The sequence below is a fragment of the Felis catus genome, chromosome B1 (assembly GCF_018350175.1).
Source record: "Felis catus isolate Fca126 chromosome B1, F.catus_Fca126_mat1.0, whole genome shotgun sequence".
In the NCBI taxonomy this organism is placed as follows: domain Eukaryota; kingdom Metazoa; phylum Chordata; class Mammalia; order Carnivora; family Felidae; genus Felis; species Felis catus.
In genome coordinates, this window is record NC_058371.1 from 145,244,927 (window position 1) to 145,272,352 (window position 27,426).

The window sequence follows — 27,426 nt, forward strand, 5'->3', positions numbered from 1 at the left end:
TTTTTTCTTTTTTATCTTTTTTATCTTTTTTGTTTCTTTTCTTTTTCTTGAATACAGAAAAAGAAAAAAATTATTATCTATTTTTAATTTTTATTAAAAATATTTTTCTTTAATTGTTTCTACTATATTCTTTACTTTTATGTATATTTTTTCAAATTCTATTTTACTCCCATCATCTCATTTCAGTCTGCTTCAGCGTATTCCTTTTTTTCAAATTCTCAAACGATTTCTTTTTTTTCTCCCCCCCCCTTTTTTTTCTCTATCTGTCAAACCACTTTCAACACCCAGACCAAAACACACCTAAGGTCTAGCATCATTTATTTGATTTGTGTGTGTGTGTGTGTGTGTGTGTGTGTTTGATTTTTTAATTTTAATATTTTTTAATTTTAATATTTTTTAATTTTAATATTTTTTAATTTCAATTTTTCTACCTCATTAATTCATTTTCTCCCTTCAAAATGACAAAATGAAGGAATTCACCCCAAAAGAAAGAGCATGAAGAAACGACAACCAGGGATTTAACCAACACAGACACAAGCAAGATGTCTGCACCAGAATTTAGAATCACAATAATAAGAATACTAGCTGGAGTCGAAAATAGATTAGAATCCCTTTCTGCAGAGATAAAAGAAGTAAAAAATAGCCAGAACGAAATTAAAAATGCTATCACTGAGCTGCAATCATGGACGGATGCAACAGCGGCAAGGATGGACGAGGCAGAACAGAGAATCAGCGATATAGAGGACAAACTTACAGAGAATACAGAAGCAGAAAAAAAAAAAAAAGAGGGAGATTAAGGCAAAAGAGCACGATTTAAGAATTAGGGAAATCAGTGACTCATTAAAAAGGAACAACATCAGAATCATAAGGGTCCCAGAAGTGGAAGAGAGAGAAATAGGGGTAGAAAGGTTATGTGATCAAATCAGAGAGGAGAACTTTCCTAACCTGGGGAAAGACACAGACATCAAAATCCAGGAAGCACAGAGGACTCCCATTAGATTCAACAAAAACCGACCATCAACAAGGCATATCATAGTCAAATTCACAAAATACTTAGGCAAGGAGAGAATCATGAAAGCAGCACAGGAAAAAAATTCCCTAGCCTACAAGGGAAGATAGATCAGGTTTGCAGCAGACCTATCCACAGAAACTTGGCAGGCCAGAAAGGAGTGGCAGGATATATTCAATGTGCTGAATCAGAAAAATATGCAGCCAAGAATTCTTTAGCCAGCAAGGCTGTCATTCAAAATAGAAGGAGAGATCAAAAGTTTCCCAGACAAACAAAAATTAAAGGAGTTTGTCACCACTAACCCAGCCCTGCAAGAAATTTTGATGGGGACTCTCTGAGGGGGGAAAATATGAAAAAAAAATATCTATATCTATATCTATATATCTATATATCTATATATCTATATCTATATCTATATCTATATCTATATCTATATCTATATATATCAAAAGCAACGAAGATTAGAAAGGACCAGAGAACACCACCAGAAACACCAACTCTACAAGCATGATAATGGCAATAAATTCATATCTTTCAGTATTCATTCTAAACGTCATTGGACTCAATGCTCCAATCAAAAGACCTAGGGTAACAGAATGGATAAGAAAACAAGGTCCATCTATATGCTGTTTACAGGAGACCCACTTTAGACCTAAAGACACCTTCAGATTGAAAATAAGGGGATGGAGAACCATCTATCATGCTAATGGTCAACAAAAGAAAGCCAGAGTAGCCACACTTATATCAGACAATCTAGACTTTAAAATAAAGACTGTATCAAGAGATGCAGAAGGGCATTATATCATAATCAAGGGGTCTATCCACCAAGAAGACCTAACAATTATAAACATTTATGTGCCAAATTTGGGGCACCCAAATATATAAATCAATTAATCACAAACATAAAGAAACACATCGATAGTAATACCATAATAGTAGGAGACTTCAACATCCCACTCACAGCAATGGACAGATTATCTAATCAAAAAACCAACAAGGAAACAATGGCTTTGAATGACACACTGGACCAGATGGACTTAACAGATATATTCAGAACATTTCATCCTAAAGCAGCAGAATATACATTCTTCTCCAGTGCACATGGAACGTTCTCCAGAATAGACCATATACTGGGACACAAATCAGCCCTAAGTAAATACAAAAAGATCGAGATCATACCATGCATATTTTCTGACCACAATGCTTTGAAACTCAAAATCAACCACAAGAAAAAATTTGGAAAGGTAACAAATACTTGAAGACTGAAGAACATCCTACTAAAGAATGAATGGGATAACCAAGAAGTTAAAGAGGAAATTAAAAAGTATATGGAAGTCAATGAAAATGATAACACCACAATCCAAAACCTCTGGGATGCGGCAAAGGTGGTCATAAGAGGAAAGTATATAGCAATCCAGGCCTTCCTAAAAAAGGAAGAAAGATCTCAGATACACAACCTAAACTTATGCCTTAAGGAGCTGTTAAGAGAACAGCAAATTAAACCCAAAACCAGCAGAAGACAGGAAATAATAAAGATTAGAGCAGAAATTAATGCTATCAACACCAAAAAAACAGTAGAACAGATCAATGAAACCAGAAGCTGGTTCTTTGAAAGAATTAACAAAATTGATAAACCACTAGCCAGTTTGATCAAAAAGAAAAAGTAAAGGACCCAAATAAATAAAATCAAGAATGAAAGAGGAGAGATCACAACCAACACAGCAGAAATAAAAACAATAATAAGAGAATATTATGAGCAATTATATGCCAATAAAATGGACAATCTGGAAGAAATGGACAAATTCCTAGAAACATATACACTACCAAGACTGCAACAGGAAGAAATAGAAAATTTGGACAGACCCAAAACCAATAAGGAAATCAAGTTAGTAATAAAAAATCTGCCAAAAAACAAGAGTCCAGGGCTAGATGGCTTTCCAGGGGAATTTTACCAAACATTTAAGGAAAAGTTAACACCTATTCTCTTGAAGCTGTTCCAAAAAATAGAAATGGAAGGAAAACTTCCAAACTTTTTCTATGAAGCCAACGTTACCATGATTCCAAAATCAGACAGAGACCCCACTAAAAAGGAGAACTAGAGACCAATTTCCCTGATGAACATGGATGCAAAAATCCTCAACAAGATATTAGCCAGCTGGCTCCAGCAATACATTAAAAAACTTATTCACTACGACCAAGTGGGATTTACACCTGGGATGCAGAGCTGGTTCAATATCCACAAAACAATTAATGTGATTCATCACATCACTGAAAGAAAGGACAAGAACCATATGACCCTCTCAATAGATGCAGAGAAAGCATTTGACAAAATACAGCATCCTTTCTTGATAAAATCCCTCAAGAAACTAGGGATAGAAGGAGCACACCTCGAGATCATAAAAGCCATATATGAATGACCCAATGCTAAAATCATCCTCAATGGGGAAAAACTGACAGCTTTCCCCCTAAGGTCAGGAACAAGACAGGGATGTCCACTCTCACCACTGTCATTCAACATAGTATTGGAAGTCTTAGTCTCTTCAATCAGACAACACAAAGAAATAAAAGGCATCCAAATAGGCCAGGAGGAGATCAAACTTCCACCCTTCACAGATGACATGATTGTCTATATGGAAAACCCAAAATATGCCACCAAAAAACTGCTAGAATTGATTCATGAATTCAGCAAAGTTGCAGGATATAAAATCAACGCACAGAAATTGGTTGCATTCCCATACTCCAAAAATGAAGCGACAGAAAGAGAAGTCAAGGAATCAATCCCATTTACAGTTGCACAAAAAACCATAAAATACCTAGGAATAAATCTAACCAAGTAGGTGAAAAATCTTTACGCTGAAACTATAGAAAGCTTATGAAAGAAATTGAAGAAGACACAAAAAAATAAAATGGAAAAAGATTCCATGCTCCTGGATAGGAAGAACAAATATTGTTAAAATGTCAATACTACCCAAAGCAATCTACATATTCAATGCAATCCCTACCAAAATAACACCAGCATTCTTTACAGAGCTAGAACAAATAATCCTAAAATTTGTATGGAACCAGAAAAGACCCCAAATAGCCAAAGCAATCTTGAAAAAGAAAACCAAAGCCAGAGGCATCACAATCCCAGACTTCAAGCTACACTACAAAGCTGTAATCATCAAGACAGTATGGTACTGGCACAAGAACAGACACTCAGACCAATGGAACAGAATAGAGAACCCAGAAATGGACCCACAAACATATGGCCAACTAATCTTTGACAAAGGAAGAAAGAAGATCCAATGGAATAAAGACAGTCTCTTCAGCAAGTGGTGCTGGGAAAACTGGACAGCGACATGCAGAAGAATGAACCTGGACCACTTTCTTACACCATACACAAAAATAAACTCAAAGTGGACAAAGGACCTCAATGCAAGACAGGAAGCCATCAAAATCCTCGAGGAGAAAGCAGGCAAAAATTTCTTTGATCTTGGCTGCAGCAACTTCTTACTCAACACGTCTCCGGAGGCAAGGGAAACAAAAGCAAAAATGAACTACTGGGACCTCATCAAAATAAAAGCTTCTGCATAGCGAAGGAAACAATCAGCAAAACTCAAAGGCAACCACAGAATGGGAGAAGATATTTGCAAATGACATATCAGATAAAGGGTTAGTATCCAAAATCTATAAAGAACTTATCAACCTCAACACCCAAAAGACAAATAATCCAGTGAAGAAATGGGCAAAAGACATGAATAGACACTTCTCCAAAGAAGGCATCCAGATGGCCAACCAACACATGAAAAAATGATCAATGTCACTCATCATCAGGGAAATACAAATCAAAACCACAATGAGATACCACCTTACACCTGTCAGAATGGCTAACATTAACAACTCAGGCAACAACAGATGTTGATGAGGATGCGGAGAAAGAGGATGTCTTTTGCATTGTTGGTGGGAATGCAAGCTGGTGCAGCCACTCTGGAAAACAGTATGGAGGCTCCTCAAAAAACTAAAAATAGAACTACTCTACGACCCAGCAATTGCACTAGTAGGCATTTATCCAAGGGATACGGGTGTGCTGTTTCGAAGGGACACATGCACCCCCATGTTTATAGCAGCATTATCAACAGTAGCCAAAGTATGGAAAGAGCCCAAATGTCCATTGATGGATAAATGGATAAAGAAGATGTGGCATATATATACCATGTGGCAATCAAATTATGTGGCAAATCATATTATGTGGCAATCAAAAAGAATGAAATCTTGCCATTTGCAACTATGTGGATGGAACTGGAGGGTATTATGCTAAGTGAAATTAGTCAGAGAAAGACACAAATCATCAGGACTTCAGTCATATGAGGACTTTAAGAGACAAAACAGATGAACATAAGGGAAGGGAAACAAAAATAATATAAAAACAGGGAGGGGGACAAAACAGAAGAGACTCATAAATATGGAGAACAAACTGAGGGTTACTGGAGGGGTTGTTGGAGAGGGGTGGTCTAAATGGTTAAGGGGCACTAAGGAATCTACTCCTGAAATCATTGTTGCACTATATGCTAACTAATTTGGATGTAAATTTTAAAAAATAAAAAATAAAATTAAAAAAAAAAAACTAAAAAAAAAAAGAGTCAGATGCTTAACAAACTGAGCCACCCAGGTGCCCCAAGAGAGCACTTTATATATTCTGTATATTCATAAGTTAACAGATACATGCTTTGCAAATATTTTCATCTGGTCTATGGCCTATCTTTTCATTCCTTTAACAGAACACAAGTTTTACATTTTGATAAAGTCTAGTTTATTAAGTTCTTGTTTCATATCTGTAAGTAGTCCAATTTTTCAGCACCAGAATCATACCTTCCTGTGCTACTTTGTCTTCCCACCTTGTCAAAACTCAGATATTGATAGAGGTCTGGACTTTGAATTTCTTTGCTTGATCTGATGATTCCAATTATATACTGCCTTGTTTATTGCAGCTTTATAATTAAGTCTGTTTTTAAATTGTTTTTATTAAGGTATAATTGACCTCTAACATTATATTAGTTTCAGGTGTACACCATGATTTGATATTTGTATATATTACAAAATGATCACCACAACAAATCTAATTAAATCCATCACTATACAGTTACATTTTTTTTTTCTTGTGATGAGGACTTTGTTTTTGAGAAGGAAAGAGAGAGAGACCCAGGTACCCCAAGAGATGAAAAGTTTAAGATATACTCTCTTAGTGACTTTCAAATAAGCAATATAGTATTATTAATTTGAGTACATGTAGTACATTATATCCCCATGACTTACTTATTTTATAACTGGAAGTTTGTACCTTTTGATTTTAAGATTTTTTATTAATCTTCAGATTGGGTGGTGTTACTCTTCCAACTATGTTACTCATTTTCAAAGTTATTTCAACCATTTTTTTTTTTTTTAAGTTTACATCAAAGTTAGCTACATTATAGTGCAATAATGATTTCAGGAATAGACTCCTCAGTGCCCCTTACCCATTTAGCCCATCCCCCACCCACAACTCCTCCAGCAACCCTCTGTTTGTTCTCTAAGAGTCTCTTCTGTTTTGTCCCCCGCCCTGTTTTTATATTCTTTTTGCTTCCTTTCCCTTCTGTTCATCTGTTTTGTCTCTTAAATTCCACATGAGTGAAGTCATGATATTTGTTTTTCTGTGACGAATTTCGTGTTCTGACTATTCTAAGTATTTTGCATATCCATATAAATTTGCCCATCAGTTTGTCAACTGCTACAAAAAAGTATGATGGGATTTTAATTGGGACTGCCATGAATCTACAAATCAATGTAAAGACGACTACATCTTAACAACATTTAGTCTCCCGATACATGGACGTTGTATGTTGATCCACTTATTTAGCTTTTATTTAATTTATTTTAGGAATGTCCTGCAGTATTCGATGCATAGATTTTTCACATCTTTTGTCAAATTTATGCCTCAAGATTTCATTTTTGGATGTTATCTTAGTGTTTTTATTCCAATACCTGGTTTTTGATGCTAATAAATGACAATTGCATTTTGCATATTAATCTTGTATCCTCCAATCTTGCTAAAAATCACATCACTATTAGTTTTCTTTTTCTGGATTCCATTGGATTTTATACATAGACAGTCATATTATCTGCTTTTTATTTTCTTTCTCTTGCCTTATGGTGCTGCTTAGACTCTCCGATACAATGTTAAATAGACATGATAGGAGTGGACATCCTTGACATCTTCCTGATCGTAGGAGGTTAACGCTCAGTTTTTCATGATCAACTCTGATGACTGTAAATTTTTCAGATGTGCCCCTTATCACCTTCAGGATATTCCCTTTACTATTACTTATATGACAGCTTTTTATCAGGAATCAATGATAGTCTTATCAACTATTTTATCTGTATATAATGAGTTAACCATATGGTTTTTCATATTTAGTTTGTTAACGTGATTAAATACATTGTTCGATTTTCTAATGTTAAAGCAATGTTGCATTCCTCGAATAAAACCCTTTATTTCATGATGAATGATCCCTTTTCTATATTGTTGGATTTTGTTAGATTTTGATCACATCTTTTACACTGATGTTCATGAAAGAAAGTGGTCTATGGTTTTCCTTTTTTGTAATGTCTTTGCCCAGTTTTTGATATCAGGGTAATGGTTGCCTCATATAATGAGCTCAGGAGTACTCCTTCCTTTTTAGCATTTTTTGTTTCCTCAAATATTTGGTAGAATTCACCAGTGAAGCCATCTGAACATGGAGCTTTATTTGTGGAATGGATTTTAAGTACAAAATCAATTTTTTAATAGAATTCTTCATATTACCTACTTCTTGAATGGGCCTTGGTAGTATGTGTCTTTCAAGAAAGTCATTTATTTCATCAAACTTGTCACATCACTTGCCATAAAGTTGTTCAAAATATTCCCTTTTATCCTTTTAATAGCTTAGAATCTATAGTGGTGTTACCTCTCATTCCTGATACTGGTAATTTGTATCTTTTTTTTTTTTTTTTTGCCTTGATCAAACTAGCTTGTGTTTCATTTATTTTCCTCATCATTTCTGTTTTCTATTTTCTTCCTTGTCCTTCCTTTGTCTTTAACTTGCTCTTTTTTCTAGTACGTTAAGGTGGAAACTGAGATTATTGCTTTGGCACCTTTCGTCTTTTCTAAGATAGGTATATAGTGCTATATATATCCCCCAACTACTATTTAGCAGCATAGCATAAATTTTGATATGCTGTGTCTTCATAAAAAGTTAAAAAATGTTCTAATTTCCCTTCAATTTTCTTATCTGATGCATGTGTTACTTAGAAGTGTGTTATTTAGTTTCTAAATATTTGGGAACGTTCCAGATATTTTTCTGTTAGTGATTTTTAATTTAATTCCACTGTGGTCAAGGAAAACACTTTAGGCAGCATGAATCCTTTATATGTGAGATTTGTTTTATGACCTAGAATGTGCTATTTTTTTTGGTAAATGTTCTACGTAAACTTGAAAAAAAGGTGTGTATTCTGTTGTTTGCTGGGATAGTGTTTTACAAATGTCAATTAGGTCAAATTGGATGATACTCTACTTCAAATCTCTATCCTCACTGATTTCCTGTCTATTTGTTCTTTCAATTATTGACAGAGAGGTACTAAAATGTATGATGATAATTTTGGATTTATTTTTCTTGTAATTCTATTAGTTTTTACTGAAGGTTTCTTTTTAGGTATATAAGTGATTAAGACATTTCTTTTTGTAAGTTTACTTATTTTCAGAGAAAGAAAAAGAGAGAGAGAGAGAGAGAGAGAGAGAGAGGCCATGAGCAGGGGACGGGCAGAGAGAGAGGGAGAGAGAGAATCCCAAGCAGGCTCCCCATTGTCGGCACAGAGCCCAACGTGGAGCTTGATCCCAAGAACCATAAGATCACCACCTGAACTGAAATCAAGAGTCGGCCACTTAACCAACTGAGCCACCCAGGCACCCCAAGACTGTTATTTCCTTTTGATAAACAGATCCCTTTATTACTGGGGAATGATCTTCTTTATCCCTGGTGATATTCATTGCTCTGAAATATACTTTGCCTGATATTGACAAAATCACTCCAACTTTCTTTTAATTAGTGTTAGCATGGCATATCTTTTCCATTGTTTTGCTTGTAACTTCTCTGTGTCTTTATACTTGAAGTGTGTTTTTTGTATGCAGCATACAGTTGGCTCTTACTTTTATCCAATCTGACAACCTCTGACATTTTATTGGGTTATTTACAACATTATGTCATTAAACTTATCATCTTGCTATGTGTTTTCATTGTTGTCTTTGCCCCTTTATTCTTCCTTCCTTTGGAATAATTGAATATTTTTAGTGATTCCATTTTATCTCCTTGTTTTATTAGCTACAACTATTGTGTGTTTTAGTGGCTGCTTGTGGTTCTATAGTATATACCTTGAATTTATCTCAATCTACCCTCAAGTGATATATCACTTCCCATATAAGAATCTAACATTAATATCCTACCATTTCTTCTCTCCCAATGTTTGTGTTACTGTTGTAGATTTTACTTATATATGTTACAAATCACATATTACATGGTTTTTGTTTTTGATTAAACATCAATTATATTCTAAGATGATTTGAATGGTAAGAAAAATGTCATCTATATTTACTCATGTAGCTACCATTTCCAGGGCTCTTTATTCCTTTGGATAGATACATATTTTCATCTGGTATCATTTCCTACTGTCTGAAGGACTTCCTTTAACATTTTTTGGTAGTATGTGTCTGCTGGTGATTGTTTTCAGCTGTTTCTGGGTTCTCCCCTCCCTAAATTTCTGGAAAAATACTTTTTTTTGCCTTTGTTTTAAAAGATATTGTTACTGAGGATAGAATTCATGATTGACAGGTTTTCTTTTAATACTTTAAAGACCAAGCTATTCCCTTGTCTTCTAGTTTACATTGTTTCTAGCAAGAAATTTGCTTCCTTCTTTGTGTTCCTCTCTATGTAATGTAATTTTTCTCTCTCTTGTTACTTTTCATACTTTTTCTATCACGCTGGTTTTGAACAATTTGATTATGGTGTTCTTTGGTATAGTTTTCTTCCTATTGCATAGGCTTAGACTTTGTTGAGCTTCTTAAATTTTTTTTTTAACGTTTATTTATTTTTGAGACAGAGAGAGACAGAGCATGAACGGGGGAGGGGCAGAGAGAGAGGGAGGCACAGAATCGGAAGCAGGCTCCAGGCTCTGAGCCATCAGCCCAGAGCCCCACGCGGGGCTCGAACTCACGGACCGTGAGATCATGACCTGAGCCGAAGTCGGATGCTTAACCGACTGAGCCACCCAGGCGCCCCTGTTGAGCTTCTTAGATGTGTAGGTTTATAGTTGTCATCAAATTTGTGCATATGTATGTGTGTGCTTTATTCTGAAATCTGAGTCACTTATGAAAGGATATTTAATTCTTATTCATGTAAAGCTCCATAAGAATCCCACTTCCCAGGGCACCGGTGTGGCTCAGTCAGCTAAGCATTTGACTCTTGGTTTCAGCTCAGGTCATAATCTCACATCAGGATCTATGCTGACAGCACAGAAATTCCTTAGGATTCTCTCTCTCCCCCTCTCTCTCTCTGCCCCTCCCCCACTAGCACTGTCTCTGTCTCCCTAAAATAAATAAATAAACTTAAAAAAAAAAAAAGAATCCCACTTCCCTCCCTCCTATAATTTAAAATCATCTGTAACATCTAGCTTCCATAATAACTGCAATAAAAAAAAAAGGAGGGGCCGTGTAGCACAATAGCTTTTAACCATCTCAGTCAAGAAATGGCTCACAAAAGTCACTTCCCCTCACAATCCAGCTGAAGGTAGTCACATGGCCCCAACGTAACTGCTCTGAGAAGCTGGGAAATGATGGGAGCATGTAGATACTGGAGAACTTTTCCTGCCACAGAAAAGGCAACTCTGAAATAGAGAATAACAGAATTAAAATAATTTCAGAGGATGTGGGTTGGGAAGGGTTCTCTGAGGCAGTGTGGCATTTAAGCTAAGACCTGACGGTTGGAAAGAAGTCAGCTCTGGTATGTGTGACAGATAATCAATATAGTTAAGAGGTCAGAGGCTAAAGCCATATTCAATTAAAATATTCCATGCAGAATTGTTCTGAACACTCAAACACAGAACTGGGCTTTCTTCTCCCTAGAGAAAGAGGGAAAATGTTATAACAAAGGTCAAGTCAAAATTTGGAAATCATTTAGAAATAAACAGAATAAAGGGTTCTACAACCATGAAGAAGTCTAGGGTGATGAAAATTTCCCACTCTGGTCAAGAACACGAAAAATACAATAATAAGTATTCTGCATACATACATTGCATAACCTCTTAAGAAAAGCAATTATGGCAAGGACTTTTTTTCTCCAAATGAGGAATTAAGATTTAGGAAATACATATATCTATATGCTAATTAATTAGGTCAATCTCCCCATTTTGATGCCTACTAATTATTAGAAAAGTTGATCTTTGTTAAATCTACACACGAGACTTTAACTCTTCTTACTCACTCCCTCCAGATTCAATCCTTTATTCCAATATTTTATTCTAATATCTTTTTTTTAAATTTTTTTTTTCAATGTTTATTTATTTTGGGGACAGAGAGAGAGAGAGAGAGCATGAACGGGGGAGGGGCAGAGAGAGAGGGAGACACAGAATCGGAAACAGGCTCCAGGCTCTGAGCCATCAGCCCAGAGCCCGACGTGGGGCTCGAACTCACGGACCGCGAGATCGTGACCTGGCTGAAGTCGGACGCTTAACCGACTGCGCCACCCAGGCGCCCCGCTAATATCTCTTTTTAATCCCCTTACATAAACTGGAAGATGTTGATATTCAAAGATGTCACATTCAATAGCTGAAAAATGATTTTAGAAAATGATGGATAAGATGGAATAAGTCTTCTCCTTCTACCTAATCATTTTATTTTAGAAATAAATGAAAAGTAGACTTTAGAAAGCAAGAAAACACGAGATGAGCAAACATCTCCCTTGGTATGTGCCTTGAAATCTCCATTGGAGGACAGTGATGGCAGCTGAAAGGACAACATCATTGCTTCTGCCGGCATTGTTCTGCTACTTACTACCTCCCTGATCACATAAGTTACTCAGTTCTTTTACTATCCTTCACTGCAAACCACAGATTGAAAGGCATAGCACCTACCGGTAAGAGTTGTTGTAAGCATTATACAAGTTACCATATATAAAGCACTTTATAGTTTCTCTTTTGTTGCTTTAGTTAGAAAAAATTGCTTCTGAATTTTTAAAGATCATTATTATACCTTTTTTTAACACTATAGGCTGATACATACTCTACAAATGACATAACTTTTAATATAATATCACTTTAATAGATATAACTCAATAAAAGCTAAGAGCAAATAATACATGACTGGGAGAAAAAATACATAGAACGTGAATAGCAGACATCTTTCTGGCTTGACAAAATGACCACTTATTGATACTAACAGACTCTGATCACAGTCAGGATGGGAGTAGGGAAGCATTGCATGTGGTTGTTTTTATTTCTCTGTGGTTTGAGGGTCAACTACAGGAAAAACAGCCAGGCTGTGTGACCAAGGACACACGGTTATATCCTGAATACTGCCAATCCTGACCCAAGTTGCAGAGCTCCTGAACATGAACAGAGGTGTAGCTTGAAACAAACTTATCACCATCAAATAGGGAAGAATTCTATCCCAGTTCTTTGGTTTTTATCTAAGTGAGAGGCACGGAAACTATCTGTACATTCTGAGTCATCCCATGCAAAATTGTCCTGCAACATCAGAATTATAATTCTAATTCAGAATTTCTTTCACTCAAGATATTTCCCTAATGGTGAATAATAATCCCCAATTTCTAATCATGAGACAACCTGGAATCCAAATTATTAACCAAATGATATAAAATGCAAGGCATGATCAACTCGAATCACCTCATCTTTTTCATTTGCTCGTTGTTTCACTGGTTCCTTCTAACAATTGTATTAAGACCGGGACAGGAGACATTAGCTCAACCTACTTCCACATAGCCAACCTACTGCCATGACACAAAGAGTTCCATTTCTTCTGTAAAACATGAAAGCTGATGCTCAGAGCTCACAGAACAAATCAGAAAGTAGTTTAACTATGCCTGCCCCTACCAGTTGACCTTCATGATAATCAAGTCTTTCCCAATCTGTTTTTGCTAGTTCTTTCACAGTAAATAATGTGATGTAATTAAAACAGTATAAACATGACAACAGAGTGTGAGAAGAAAACAGCTGTTATTTCTATAAAAACTAAATCGAATGTTCCGGAAAGGCTCTTGAGAACTAAAATGAATTAGTAAGGATTTAGATATGAACAGGACAATCATGAAGATTGGGAGATTTTTTTAAACATTTATTTACTTATTTTGAGAGAGAGCTCATACATGCACATAGGTTGGGGGAGGCGATGGGCAGAGAGAGGGAGGGGTAATTCCAAGCAGGCTCCACTCTGTCAGCACGAAGCCTGATGTGGGGCTTGATCCCACAAACAGTGAGATCATGATCTGAGCCGAAATCAAGAGTCAAGGGCTTAACCAAATGAGCCACCCAGGCACCCTGGGAGCTATTTTAAAAAGCAGTAAGAATTTTCACTGAGATAGTTTCACCTCAAACTGAAAATCAGAGGCAATGATTCATAGGTATTATTAATACCAGAAGATGATTCAAAATTCCAATCAGTAAGTTCCAAAGATCTGTGGACCCACATCAAAAGACTGATGAATAACTGAGTATTTAAATGATTTATGTTATAAAACAATATTTAAGGTAAATATGCATTGTTCTATAATTTTCTACTTTAACCAATTTTTTCTATTCATCAACACACCGTATGTCCCAGTATAACATAGGTTAAGTAATATAGACGAGTCTACTCATATGTAAAATAAAGAAAATAATTCCTACTCATAAGGCTGCTTTGAGGAGTAGATAAAATTATCCGTATAAAGGAATACTTGCCACATAGTATGATACATTACTCACTAGCTACCACCAATATGCTGGTGAGGGTAACACGATGGTTAAAAGTAATGGCACGAGGAACCAGTCTTCCTTCCATCCCAGCTCAATTACTTATCAACCCGGTGACCTTAGGGGAAGTTACTTAAGCTTTCTGTGCCTCAAATCTTAACACCAGTGAAATGTCCATAATAAGCGCTCCGACTACCCAGGATTAGTATCAGGATTCAATGAAGTAATAAATGTAAAGTTCCTGAGACATAATAAATAAATGTTTAATGTAATAAATTTTAGCCATTCTTATTTTGTATATTATTGGCTTTTCGGCAACATAGAGAATTGTTCTTTCTTAGAGCATCAAGATATTTGTTATTACCACAGTCCCTTTGGTTCTATGCTTCTCACTCTCTAGAAGGAACACAGGACGCAAGCAATTTTACTACAGACAGACCAACAGTGCCATCTAGTGGCAATTTTCTAATAAATTCGCCAACAGAGAAAGGTTGCCCAAAACAGGTAAAAATTTCTACAGATATGAATTTAATTTTTTTAATTTGTTTATTTTTGAGAGTGAGAGAGAGATAGATAAAGGTTGTGAGCGCAGGGTAAGGGCAGAAAGAGAGGGGGACAGAGAATTCCCAGCTGGCTCCGCTTTGATAGCAGAGTGGGGTTCGAACTCCTGAACCGTGGTATCATGACCTGAGTGGAAGTCGGATGCTCAACTGACTGAGACGCCCAGGCGCCCCTGCATTTAATTTTTAAAACAAACTAAATCTAATGTTTTAGATTTGTAAATTTGTAAATTTGTGATGTGTTTTTTAATAATTATTTGAATTCAGTACAACTACAGCTGGGAGAAATTTTTTAAAAACTACAAACCACAAGAAGAGTGCTTGGCAATTATGGTACAAAGAAGACTGTTTTTTTTGTTTGTTTGTTTTTGTTTTTGTTTTTGTTTTTTAATATGAGCCAAACAATTGGGCTTAAACCCACTGCCAAATTTTTTTGTACAGATTTGCAATGCTAATAAATCCGTATGAGAATTAGAAATATGAATTTTTGGTACAATTTAAATAGCACGAAAGTTATATACCAAGGAATTAAGTTATATTGTTGGATAAAGTATAATCAATACCATACAAGGATCTCATGCAATAGCACCATTCACTTTTTACTTTCTGCAAGTCAAAACTTATAGATGAACTCAAAACTACTGTAATCTAGGGGCGCCTGGGTGGCTCAGTCAGTTAAGCATCTGACACCGGCTCAGGTCATGATCTCATGGTTCGTGGGTTCGAGCCCCGTGACAGGCTCTGTGCTGACAGCTCAGAGCCTGGAGCCTGCTTTAGATTCTGTGTCTCCCTCTCTCTCTGCTCCTCCCCCACTCACACTCTGTCTCTCTCTCAAAAATAAATAAACATTTAAAAAAATTTAAAAAAAAAAACCTTCTGTAATCTATACTATATGGCAGTCCTCACTTCACTCAGTTGAAATACACATGAATTTCAGAGCCACAATTTACTTAAATAGCACCAATCGTCCAATAGCACAGTTCAAAGTTCAGTTATCATGGTAAATTAACTGTGAGTAATTATGCAAGAGCTGCTGGCCCTCTGGTTCACAAATCACCGTGTAAATAAAGATGAGCATCATGTTCCCTGAGCAACACGTTTGACACTTCTTTAAAAGTCCGTTGATGATTGATCACTGCACATTTGTTATTCAGGTCAAACATCAACAGCAAATCATACTTCCTCCTGGTCTCCCGGTGGTCAACTTACAAGACATTTCACAAAAGTAGATAATCAACAGAGGGAATTAACCTGTAAAGGTGACAGGGCAGCAAAAAAATAAAATGTGGTGACACTGGAAGTGAAATGAGATGTGAACAGAAGGTCTGAAAATGGCAACAGCAAAGCAAAAATAACAGAAACCTGTGCCCCCAGCAAGGGAAGAGCTATGATTAAGTGCTCCGGTAGGACTCTGATTGAATGGAAATGGGTTGTGCAGGAATGAGGTGACCCTGGAATGTTGACTCTGGGCCCTTCGGAGCAATGTGGATATGCAGCCACAGAAGCTCTGATGAAGGTGGACTGTCTCCCGTACATGAAGAAGGTTCTTATGACAAAACGATGACAACATCCCAGAGGAAGTGGCACCAGCATAAACCATCCCATAAAAGAAACTCTCAGAGAGATTTCAGAACCATGGAAAAACTACGAACCATAAGAAGACTGCTTGGCAAATGATTACAAAGGACGAAATGGAAACTGATCCAAACTTAGAGAGGAATATGCAGTTGAATTCACCAAGGCCCAGGAAAGACGCTTGCTCCATATTGTAAGTTACATGATGAGAAGGCAAGCTCCCGTGCAAGCTCCTCTGAACAAGTTTTTTGCAAAGAAGTAACACTTTAATTCTCGATGTTTCTAATGTTTTAATTTATAGTGTGCTGAACAAATATTAGCTTCCCTCTTTTTTGTGTGTTCCATTTCCCTATATGTTTATGAACCACAGAAAGAGAGTTTTTAATGTTTTGGGAGAACATTTTAAAGGTCAGAGAACAAGGGGCGCCTGGGTGGCTCAGTCGGGTAAGTGTCCAACTTCGGCTGAGGTCATGATCTCATGGTTTATGAGTTTGAGCCCCACATCGGGCTCTGTGCTGACAGCTCATCCTGGAGCTTGCTTCGGATTCTGTGTCTCCCTCTCTCTCTGCCCTTCCCCCACTCACACTCTGTCTCTCTGTGTCTCTCAAAAATGAATAAACGTTAACAAAATTTTGTTTAAGGGGCTCCTGGGTGGCTCAGTCGGTTAAGCATCCGACTTCAGCTCAGGGCATGACCTCACAGTTCGTGAGTTCGAGCCCCGCGTCGGACTCTATGCTGACAGTTCAAAGCCTGGAGCCTGCTTCAGATTCTGTGTCTCCCTCCTTCGCTACCCCTCCCCCACTCTCTCTCTCTCTTTCAAAAATAAATAAACATTAAAAAATATTTCTTTTAATTTTTGTTTAAAAAAATAAAAAAATAAAGGTCAGAGAATGACTGTTGTTTTTCCCATTGGGTTTTTAAGGTTGCTTTGCCTGGTTTCAGCGTGCACAGTCATTGTCATGGTCTTGGGGCTATTGTACAAAGTAAGGACTACGTGTAATTTTTGCCTACATTTTTCCTTTACAAGTTTCAGTCATTGCAAGCAGAAGTCATCCAGGCTTTGCCAACAGTTACCTGCTAGTGTAAGAGCTAGTCCCTTCGTGAACGTATTTCCTAAACTACTTGCAGTATCGTGATAGAATGTTGAAAGACGCCCTTTTTCCTCACCAAAGCAGACGTATACAAGAGCCTTAGGTACCTGGTAGTGGTAACTGAACCAATATACCACTGACTCGTGGGTCCATATTCAATTGATCAGTTATATCCAAAAGTTCTTCCTGAGAAACATCCTTTGGTTTTAGAATGATCTCACTACGGATCCCTGGAAGAACAACAAACACAGAGAGAGTCATTTGACCAGCAAAGATGTGGTTTTTCAACAACGGTGTCTTACACGGTGCGTAAAAGGTTTCCTCTGCGCCTTGCCTCATTGGAAGCAAAGGACCTTCTACAAAAATGATGTTCAAACCACCACTAAAAGGGATGTCTCAAAGAGTACAGATGTTTTCTCATGATTCACACGCAATTTTGGCCCAGTATCTTATTGCATTTATTTGTGATAAGCTACTGTTAGGGGATGTGAATCTAGTAAATATGTTAATACCCCTCACCACCATTATTAGGCCAAGTTCAGCAGAACGAACTGGCCAGGTTTATTATCTGATTAAAGCAAGTATAATAAAAATAGGCCTTTTAAAAAAAAAATTGAAATACAGCTGACACACAATGTTACACCAGTCTCAGGTATACAACATGGTGATTCGACGAGTATGTTCATTTTGCTAGCTAGGCTAATCACAAGTGTAGCTACAATGGTCACCATACAATGCTATTACAATATCACTGACTACATTCCCTATGCTATACCTAAAAATGGGCCCTTTAATGTTTATTTCGTTTTGAGAGAACGCCAGTGGGGAGGGGCAGACAGAGGGGGACAGAGGATCTGGAGTGGGCTCTGTGCTGACAGGCTGACGGCACAGAGCCCGATGTGGGCCTCGAATTCACAAACTGCGAGATCATGACCTAAGCCAAAGTCAGACGCTCAACCGACCGAGCCACCAAGGCACCCCTAAAAATGGGCTCTTTAAATGTGCAGTGTTCCTCTGACATATCACCATAGGATCTGAAATCACATCAAATTAATTCAGTAAGAAAGCTGGAGAAAAACATTAAGAAATGAACATAAACTTGGGTAACTCATCTCTAATAGTAATGGTAATAATGATAAATGTTATTCAAATGGCACTTATTTGGCAATTCTCACTGATAATTATTGCACTTTGAAGGAACACAAGAAGACATGACTTAGTAACAAGAACAACTAAAACGCATCCCCACCTACAGCAGACGCAGCTCTGATCTTCTTCCTGACGTACGTGTGGCTTGCTGGGTTATCACCCACTAAAATGATACTGAGGTGAGGTCTTCTGTTCCCAAGGGAAATCCATGATTCCACACCTCTCTGTATTTCTTTCTGGATTTGTTTGGCCATTTCAGTTCCTGAGATAATGATGGCATCATGTCTGTGGAAAACAAGGAATAAATATAGCACTAAAAAGACAGTAAGGAACATTCAACCACATAATCTTCAGTTACAAGAGTGAACAACACGTCTGTGATTCTCCAAGTGAGCAACCTTAAATCAACCCCCAGAAAAGCAGAAAGAAATACATATATTGAAAAGGCTTTCTTGCTCTCCGTGATCTCAAACTTCAAAGTGGTGAATTAATGTTGCTCTTACTGTGTGTTTGTTTTTTTAAGGTACCTGATAAAGTATAAGATGGTTCTTTCTTCCTGCTCCCCCTGTCCTTTCACTATTGAAAGGCCTGGTGGAAGCAGATCTGTATGTAGCACATGATTATTACACAAAACCCCAAACGCAGGTCAATGAATATCGTGAAGAATGGAAAAGGAGGTGGGGGAAGAAGCAGAAGAGAAAAAAGAGAAAAGGAAACCTTACAGCGCCTGAATTCTTTCTAGTACCTGTACACTTTTTATTTTCTAATGAGAGCAGGCAACATGAATATCAACCAACACAAAAAAAAATGCAAATTTCCTGCCCCTTTCAAATAAGTCAACTGTCCTTTCTAAGAGGACATATATATACGGGGGGGGGGGGGCAGGGGGACAATGAACTAGATCAAGAATACTCCTTTTCAATCGGGCACCAGTGGTCCAAAGTGTCTATCCAAGTTTGCACCATTTTGACGTGAACATTGTTCTATTAAGAAGTGATGCTGCCCGTTGGTGGGAATGCAAATTGGTGCAGCCACTCTGGAAAGCAGTGTGGAGGTTCCTCAGAAAATTAAAAATAGACCTACCCTATGACCCAGCAATAGCACTGCTAGGAATTTACCCAAGGGATACAGGAGTACTGATGCATAGGGGCACTTGTACCCCAATGTTTATAACAGCACTCTCAACAATAGCCAAATTATGGAAAGAGCCTAAATGTCCATCAACTGATGAATGGATAAAGCAATTGTGGTTTATATACACAATGGAGTACTACAGGGCAATGAGAAAGAACGAAATATGGCCCTTTGTAGCAACGTGGATGGAACTGGAGAGTGTGATGCTAAGTGAAATAAGCCATACAGAGAAAGACAGATACCATATGTTTTCACTCTTATGTGGATCCTGAGAAACTTAACAGAAACCCATGGAGGAGGGGAAGGAAAAAAAAAAAAAAGAGGTTAGAGTGGGAGAGAACCAAAGCATAAGAGACTCTTAAAAACTGAGAACAAACTGAGGGTTGATGGGGGGTGGGAGGGCAGGGAGGGTGGGTGATGGGTATTGAGCAGGGCACCTTTTGGGATGAGCACTGGGTGTTGTATGGAAACCAATCTGACAATAAATTTCATATATTGAAAAAAATAAAAATAAAAAAATTACCTTTTTTGCACCAAAAAAAAAAAAAAAAAAAGAAGTGATGCTGCAATGTGATCTATGGATACATACACCAAAGTTGCCTGGGAAGCTTGCTCAAGTTGCAGATTCCCCAACCCATGATTGAGAACACCCTGGAAATCTGCATGTCTGACAAGTTCCCACAGGTATTCATGTGCATGACCATGTTCAAAAACTACCTGCTCAATTCAATACAAAAGCATATTTTAAAAATAATCATTACCATAGGTAAACAATTAATTGAGCAAATAAACAGATTAGAGAATACAATTACAACTAGACTTTATAGCTGTAAGTAAACTCAACTTTTGATTCTGACTTGTCTACGTTTCACCAAAAACTTGATAGCTTTCAAGACAAGGAAAATCGTGGCAAATTTATTGATCAGTCTTGCTCCACTGTCCTAATTTTATAATAGCTGTATTGAAGTATAACTGACAAGGATGCCTGGGTGGCTCAGTCAGTTAGGCATATGACTCTTGGTTACACTCATGTCATGACCTCATGGTTCATGGGTTCGAGCCCTGCATTGGCTCTGCACAAGCAGCGCGGAGGCTACTTGGGATTCTCTCTCTCTCTCTCTCTCTCTCTCTCTCTCTCTCTGCCCTTTCCCTGCTCTCTCTCCCTCTCAAAATAAATAAATAAATTTTAAAAATAATAAAGAAGTATAACTGACATAAAATATATTGTACATATTTAAAGTGTGCAATTTGATGTTGTAATATATGTATATACCTAGGAAACTATCACCATGATCAAGCAAATGAAACTCCTGTAAGAATTCTGGTACTCTTTTCTAAATCTCACCATTCCCCCTGTCCTGGCCATGTCCCTCCTCAATCAACAGGCAACCACTGGTCTGCTTCCTGTCACTATATCTTAGTTTGTATCATCACAAATTTTGTACAAATGGAATCATGCACAACATACTCTTTTTTATCCAGCTACTCTCACTCAGCATAGTTAAGATTCATTCATGTTGTTGCATGTATCCATAGTTCATTTCTTTTTATTGTTGAGTAGTTTTCCATTGTATGTATATACCAAAATTTGCTTATCCATCCAATTATTGATGGATATTTGGGTTGTTTCCAGCTTTTACTCATGGCAAATAAAGCTGTTATAGACATTCATGTACAAGTCATTGTATGCACAATGAGCAAATACCTAGGAGTAGAATGGCTGGGTCATACAGCAGGTATATCCAAGTCCTTTATCAGAAAAGTGATTTGAAATATTTTCTCCTACTTTGTGCTTTGCCTTTTCATTCTCTTAACTGTGCCTTTGGAAGATCAGCTCTCAATTTTGATGTATTTCCATCAATTTTCCTTTTCCTTTTATGGTGAGGCATATAAGAAATCTTCGCCTAACTTAAGGTCACAAAGGTTTTCTTCAACGTTTCCTTCTAGTTTTATGTGTTCAGGTTATACATTTAGTTCTGTGATTTAGTTTTACTCTTAGTTTGATGGAACTTTATTTATATCAGGATATTGTCAAAGTTTTTTTAATGTGTGTGTATAGAGATAATCATATGACCACATGATTTTTTTTTTTTTTTTGGTTTTAGTCTGTTAATATGATGAATTATATTGATTGATTTTCAAATGTTAAGCCAATCTTGCATTCCTGGGATAAGCCTCACTTGGTCACGATGTGCTTATCCTTTCCAGATATTCAGGATTTTATCTAAAATTTTGTTAAATTTTTTGCTTCTATGTGCATGACAGGTATTTATTTATAGTTTTCTTTTCTTGTAACGTCTTTGTATGATTTTGGTATCAGGGTGATGCTGCCTTTATAGAATGAGTTAGGATATATCCCGTCCTCTTCAAATTTCCAGAAGAGTTTCTGCAGAATTGGTATTATTTCTTCCTTAAATGTTTGGTAAATTTCACCCATGAAGCCATCTGGTCCTGGAGCTTTTATTCTGTTAAAGTTTAAGATCAAGTTTAAATGAAGTTAAGATAACATACTTACTTCTGAGTTTAAATGTTATCTTTCAAGATTAGGTAACAAACTTTTTTCACTATTTACTATGAACTTCTAGTGCTCATTTTTTATTAATTCATTTAAGTGATCTTTTAATTCTAAGAGAACGAGGAACTCTTCTATTATAAAATACTAAAGGCTGCAGTAATTCCAGAATGACTCATTTCTAAGAGTCATAAAAATAATAAGTCAATAAATAAATCAATAAATACTTTCCATAAATTAAACTGTGTCAACATATTCACTTAGGGTAAAATACCTAAGCTTATCTGCTGATACACTAGAATTCACTCTTGTAACAAAGAACATGCATTTGTATTTTAAATTACAAAATCACCTGAGCCCTATGTTACATTTTATAGTATATGAATAGAAACTGCTGCTGCTGACATGTTTTATTAGTTGATTCTGTTACAATTCGTTCATAGGTTACCGTGAAACTGGCAATCACTGAACATAATCCATGATAATTATGGCTTAGATATTACAAAGCTGTGTGACCCTGAGAGTGTCAGAGTTGACCGTGGCATAAATGGACTCATGACTTCCAAAGACAGACAATCTATATACAGATTAAACTTGACTGCACCATGTTGGGGTCTGAGAGAAGACAGGGCTTACTTTACAGCACAGATGTGCTAAGTGAGTTTGCTAACTATAGCTGACACGTTATAGCCTGGTCTAGTTGGTATTTATGGGTAAATACTCAGAAGACTGCCACCCAATTATAAAAGGAACTTTGAGGATTTTTCAGTAGCAGCTGGCTCCGCCTATTGGTTCCCTCACTCCCTGCAGAGCCTGGGCAAGCCTGGATTTGTGGGAGATATGATATAAGGATAAATGAGGCAAGCAGGAATTAGTGGAGACTCAAAGGAAGGATGCCCTTATCAGCCTATATGCTGGAAGAACTGGTAAACACACACATTACCTAGCTCAGTGCAAAAACAAATGAGACTTTTCAGCACGCATACTGTTGAAACATGTTAAATATCAATACTAGTGTGAATTTCAGCCATAGAAGCCCACAGCTCCTAAGAGTTTCCCTGGCTCAAGTCAATCTCTACCATCCATTATCTGCACCACAGCCAGAGTGATTTTCCAAATCTAATCATGCCGCTTCCTTGGTTAAAACGCCTCACTTACAAGCCCAATGTTTATTGACTTAATAAATACACACTGAAAACCTTGTATCTGCCAGGCACTATTCTAGACACTGGAAATATAAATAACAGTGTACAAAACAAACTGCCCACTTTTACGGGAACTACAATCCAGTTGAAGAAGACATAATAAGCACATTTTTTAAAAAGGCGAATATTTATATCATGTGTGAAGAACAGAGGGAAAGGGCATATCTGGGGGCCAGAGCTGTCATATTATACAGATGGGTTAAGGTGTCTCTTAATTCTGATTAATCTGGTGATATTTCATCATAAATGAAGGAAATGGGTGGCTCAGTCGGTTAAGTGACCAACTCTTGGTTCCAGCTCAGGTCATGATCTCACAGTTTGTGAGTTCCAGCCCCACATCTGGCTCTGCACCGACAGTGTGAAGCCTGCTTGGGATTCTCTCTCTCTCCCTCTCTCTCTCTGCTCCTCCTGCTCTCTTTTTCTCTCAAAATAAATAAACGTAAATTTACAAAAAATGAAGGTGAGCCAGAAGTGGCCGTAACAGGGATAGAAACAGCAGCGGGGGCAATCACCACGCCTGCTGTCAACCCGGGTATAAAGCATCACCAGGAGCCCACCCAATGAGGATGCCTCCTCCATTCCCAGGGGGCTTTAGGGAGCCCTGAGGGGCAAAGCGGCAGGGACACCTCTCTTCAGATGCTGCCAGAGGGCATGGGAATGGAGCTCAGAGGCTGCGAGGAGTGCCTGCTGGAGGAGAGCAGATTTTTCTTTTAAGAACTCTGTACACCCATTGTGGGGCTTGAACCCACAACCCTGAGATCAAGAATCACATGCTCGGGGGTAGGAGTTAAGATGGTGGAGAAGTAGGGGGGCCAGGATTTCCCTCGTCCCTCAAACACAGCTGTACTGAGGTCAGAACACTGGGAACGCCCTGGCAATCAATCTGCCAGGCAATCAATCCGGCAGAAGGATCTCCACAGGTGGAGGGAGGCAGCTTGGCAGAACAGAAGTGCATGTACGTGAAATGGGTGAGATAAAATAGCACAGGCACGGAGGAGGGGAACCCCTTCTGAGGAGAGGCAAAAGGGAGCACAAGAGAAGCTGTGGTCTGCGGTCTAGTGTCAGGACAAGAGGAAACCCTCTCCGGACCGGGTACTGGGGAACGAGAAATACAGTGCATTTCTCCTTTGCAAACTTGTGACAAATGCTGACTTTCTAGGAGTGAAGCCGCTGCCGTGTGTGAACGCCTGGGGAGCAGGGAGCTGGCCCCAGGGTGCGGTAGCGATCTCAGGGGCGCACTGGGAGAGGGCAGTCCCCTCCCTTGAGTACTGTGGGAAGAGGGTTTATTGCCCCCTCCCCCCCTCAAGGACAAAAGACCCTGCAGGAGCCAGACAGAAGTGGAGTGGAGCTACCCCAGGATCGGTCCACGCAGAGCGGGATCCAAGACATCAGGTTTTGAATCCCGGCCGAGAACCTAGGCGGCGGGGGAGACTGGAGCAGGACAGGCTGACCGCCCAGGCTACTCTCTGAAGGCTGCCTGGGCAGCGTGCTTTGAGACACCCATCTGGGGAGGAGAGATTGGGGTGTCCCCATCTATCGCCACCCCGCCAACACAGTGGGGCTTCAGGGAACAGGACAGCGGCCCCCAGTGGAAGCAGGATGTGCTTACACCAAACCCCACCCCTCCCAGCCTGGCAACTGCTTATCTACCAGACTGAGGCTAACCCAGGTGGCCTCTCTGCCCGCCACCCCCCCCCCTCCCCCCAGCAGTCACCGGTCCCCGGCAGGTCCCCGGCACCAACAGACAACTGTTTTGTGTTTTTGCCTGTTAGTCTCTCTTTTCTTTTTCTCTATCTCGTTTCTTTCCTTCTCTTCTTTCTTCACTTCTTTTTCTTTCTACCTTTTTCTTGTTTTCCCTTTGGAATCAGGTTCATAGTGTCTGATTTGATTTTTGGTCAATTCTTATTATATGTATATTTTTTTCGCTCTTTATCTGTTTTATTTCTTTTTGTTTGTTTAATCAGGCATTTTTACTCTATACTTCTTACACCTTTTCTGTATCTCCTTCTTTATTTTCCTTTCACTCTCTCTGGATTAAGCCTTATAGTTTCTTTGATTCTTTGCTTGGTGTCTTTTTCTTTTTTCACCGCTTTCATTTTTCTCTTTGTATTGGATCGGGTCTCCTGCCCTTTCCTTTTTTCCAGGTTATTTCAACGAACATTTCAAGGCACACCTGATTGAAGCTCCAAACACTCCACCACCATGAGCAAAGAGAAGCTTTGCCGAGGACTGATCAGTGGGATAGAGCGGCCAAATACGCAACAACAGAGAGGATGTGACACATTCCAAAAACACCTCCTGAAGGGCCAGGCCCTGGACAGTGTGTGACCCATTTTTAATATAGTAGTGTTCACATGTACAGGATACATAACCAGCTATTCAAACACGTAAAAGACAAAAACCTACCCAAAATGATGAAACGGAAGAATTCTCCTCAAAAGAAATTCCAGAAAGAAATGACAGCCAGAGAATTGCTCAAAACAGATATAAACAATATATCTGAACAAGAATTTAGGATAACGGTCATAAGACTAATAGCATAAGACTAAAAGCATAGAAGACAGCAGAGAATCTATTGCTGCAGAGATCAAAGACCTAAGAAATAGTCACAATGAATTTTTTAAAAATGCTATAAATGGTATGCAAAATAAACTAAATACAGTGACAGCGAGGATGGGAGAAGCAGAGGAGAGAAAAGGCAAAGAAGTCAAACGTTCACTCTTCGCAGATGACATGATACTCTATATGGAAAATCCGAAAGACTCCACCCCAAAATTGCCAGAACTGACATAGGAATTCAGCCAAGTTGTAGGATATAAAATCAATGTACAGAAATCGATTGCATTTCTGTACAATAATGAAGCAACAGAAAGAGATACCAAGGAATCGATCCCATTTACAATTGTGCCAAGAACCATAAAATACCCAGGAATAAACCTAACCAAAGAGGTAAAAGAAATACATGCTGAAAACTATAGAAAGCATATGAAAGAAACTGAGGAAGACACAAAGAAATGGGAAAACATTCCATGCTCTTGGATAGGAAGAACAAATATTGTTAAACTGTCAATACTACGCAAAGCAGTCTACACATTCAATGCAATCCCAATGAAAACAGCACCAGCATTTTTCACAGAGCTAGAACAAACAATCCTAAAATTTACATGGAACCACAAAAGACTCCAAATAGCCAAAGTAATGGTAAAAAGAAAACCAATCTGGAAGTATCACAATCCCGGACGTTAGCCTGTACTACAAAGCTGTAATCATCAAGACAGTACGGTATTGGCACAAAAACAGACACACAGACCAATGGAATAGAATAGAGGACTCAGAAATAGACCCACAAATATATGGCCAACTAATGTTTGACAAAGCAGGGAAGAGTATCCAGTGGGAAAAAGACAGTCTCTTTAGCAAATGGTGCTGGGAGAACTGGACAGCAACATGCAGAAGAATGAAACTGGACCACTTCCTTACACTACACACAAAAATAAATTCAAAATGGCTGAAAGACCTAAATGTGAGACAGGAAACCATCAAAATCCTACAGGAGAAAATAGGCAGCAACATCTTTGACCTCAGCCGCAGCAACTTCTTATTTGACATGTCGCCAAAGGCAAGGGAAATAAAAGCAAAAATGAACTATTAGGACCTCATCAAGATAAAAAGCTTCTGCACAGCAAAGGAAACAATCAACAAAACTAAAAGACAACTGACAGAATGGGAGAAGATATTTGTAAGTGACATATCAAATAAAGGGTTAGTTTCCAAAATCTATAAAGAATTTACCAAACTGAACACTGAAAAACAAATAACCCAGTGAAGAAATGGGCAGAAGACATGAATAGACACTTTTCCAAAGAAAACATCCAGATGGCAAACAGACACATGAAAAGATGCTCAATATCACCCATCATCAGGGAAATAAAATTGAACCCACACTGAGATACCACCTCAAACACGCAGAGTAGCTAAAATTAACAACTCAGGAAACAGATATTGGCAAGGGTATAGAGAAAGGGGAACCCTCTTGCACTGTTGGTGAGAATGCAAACTGGTGCAGCCACTCTGGAAAACAGTATGGAGGGTCCTCAAAAAATTAAAAATAGAATTACCCTACAACCCAACAATAACACTACTAGGAATTTATCCAAAGGATATGGGAGTGCTAATTTGA

At 38.1% G+C, this 27,426-nt stretch overlaps 1 protein-coding gene across 2 annotated transcripts in view; it reads right to left on the reverse strand.

The window, feature by feature from the left end:
- MTHFD2L (methylenetetrahydrofolate dehydrogenase (NADP+ dependent) 2 like) overlaps nt 1-27,426 on the reverse strand; it is a 145,772-nt gene that overhangs the window by 108,996 nt on the left and 9,350 nt on the right. For both annotated transcript variants that reach the window (XM_023253047.2, XM_023253046.2), the window contains exons 2-3: nt 18,496-18,680; nt 17,354-17,476 (exon numbers count right to left, since the gene is read on the reverse strand). In XM_023253047.2, the coding sequence (XP_023108815.2) occupies nt 17,354-17,476; nt 18,496-18,680 (308 nt within the window). The remainder of the gene's footprint in view (nt 1-17,353; nt 17,477-18,495; nt 18,681-27,426) is intronic.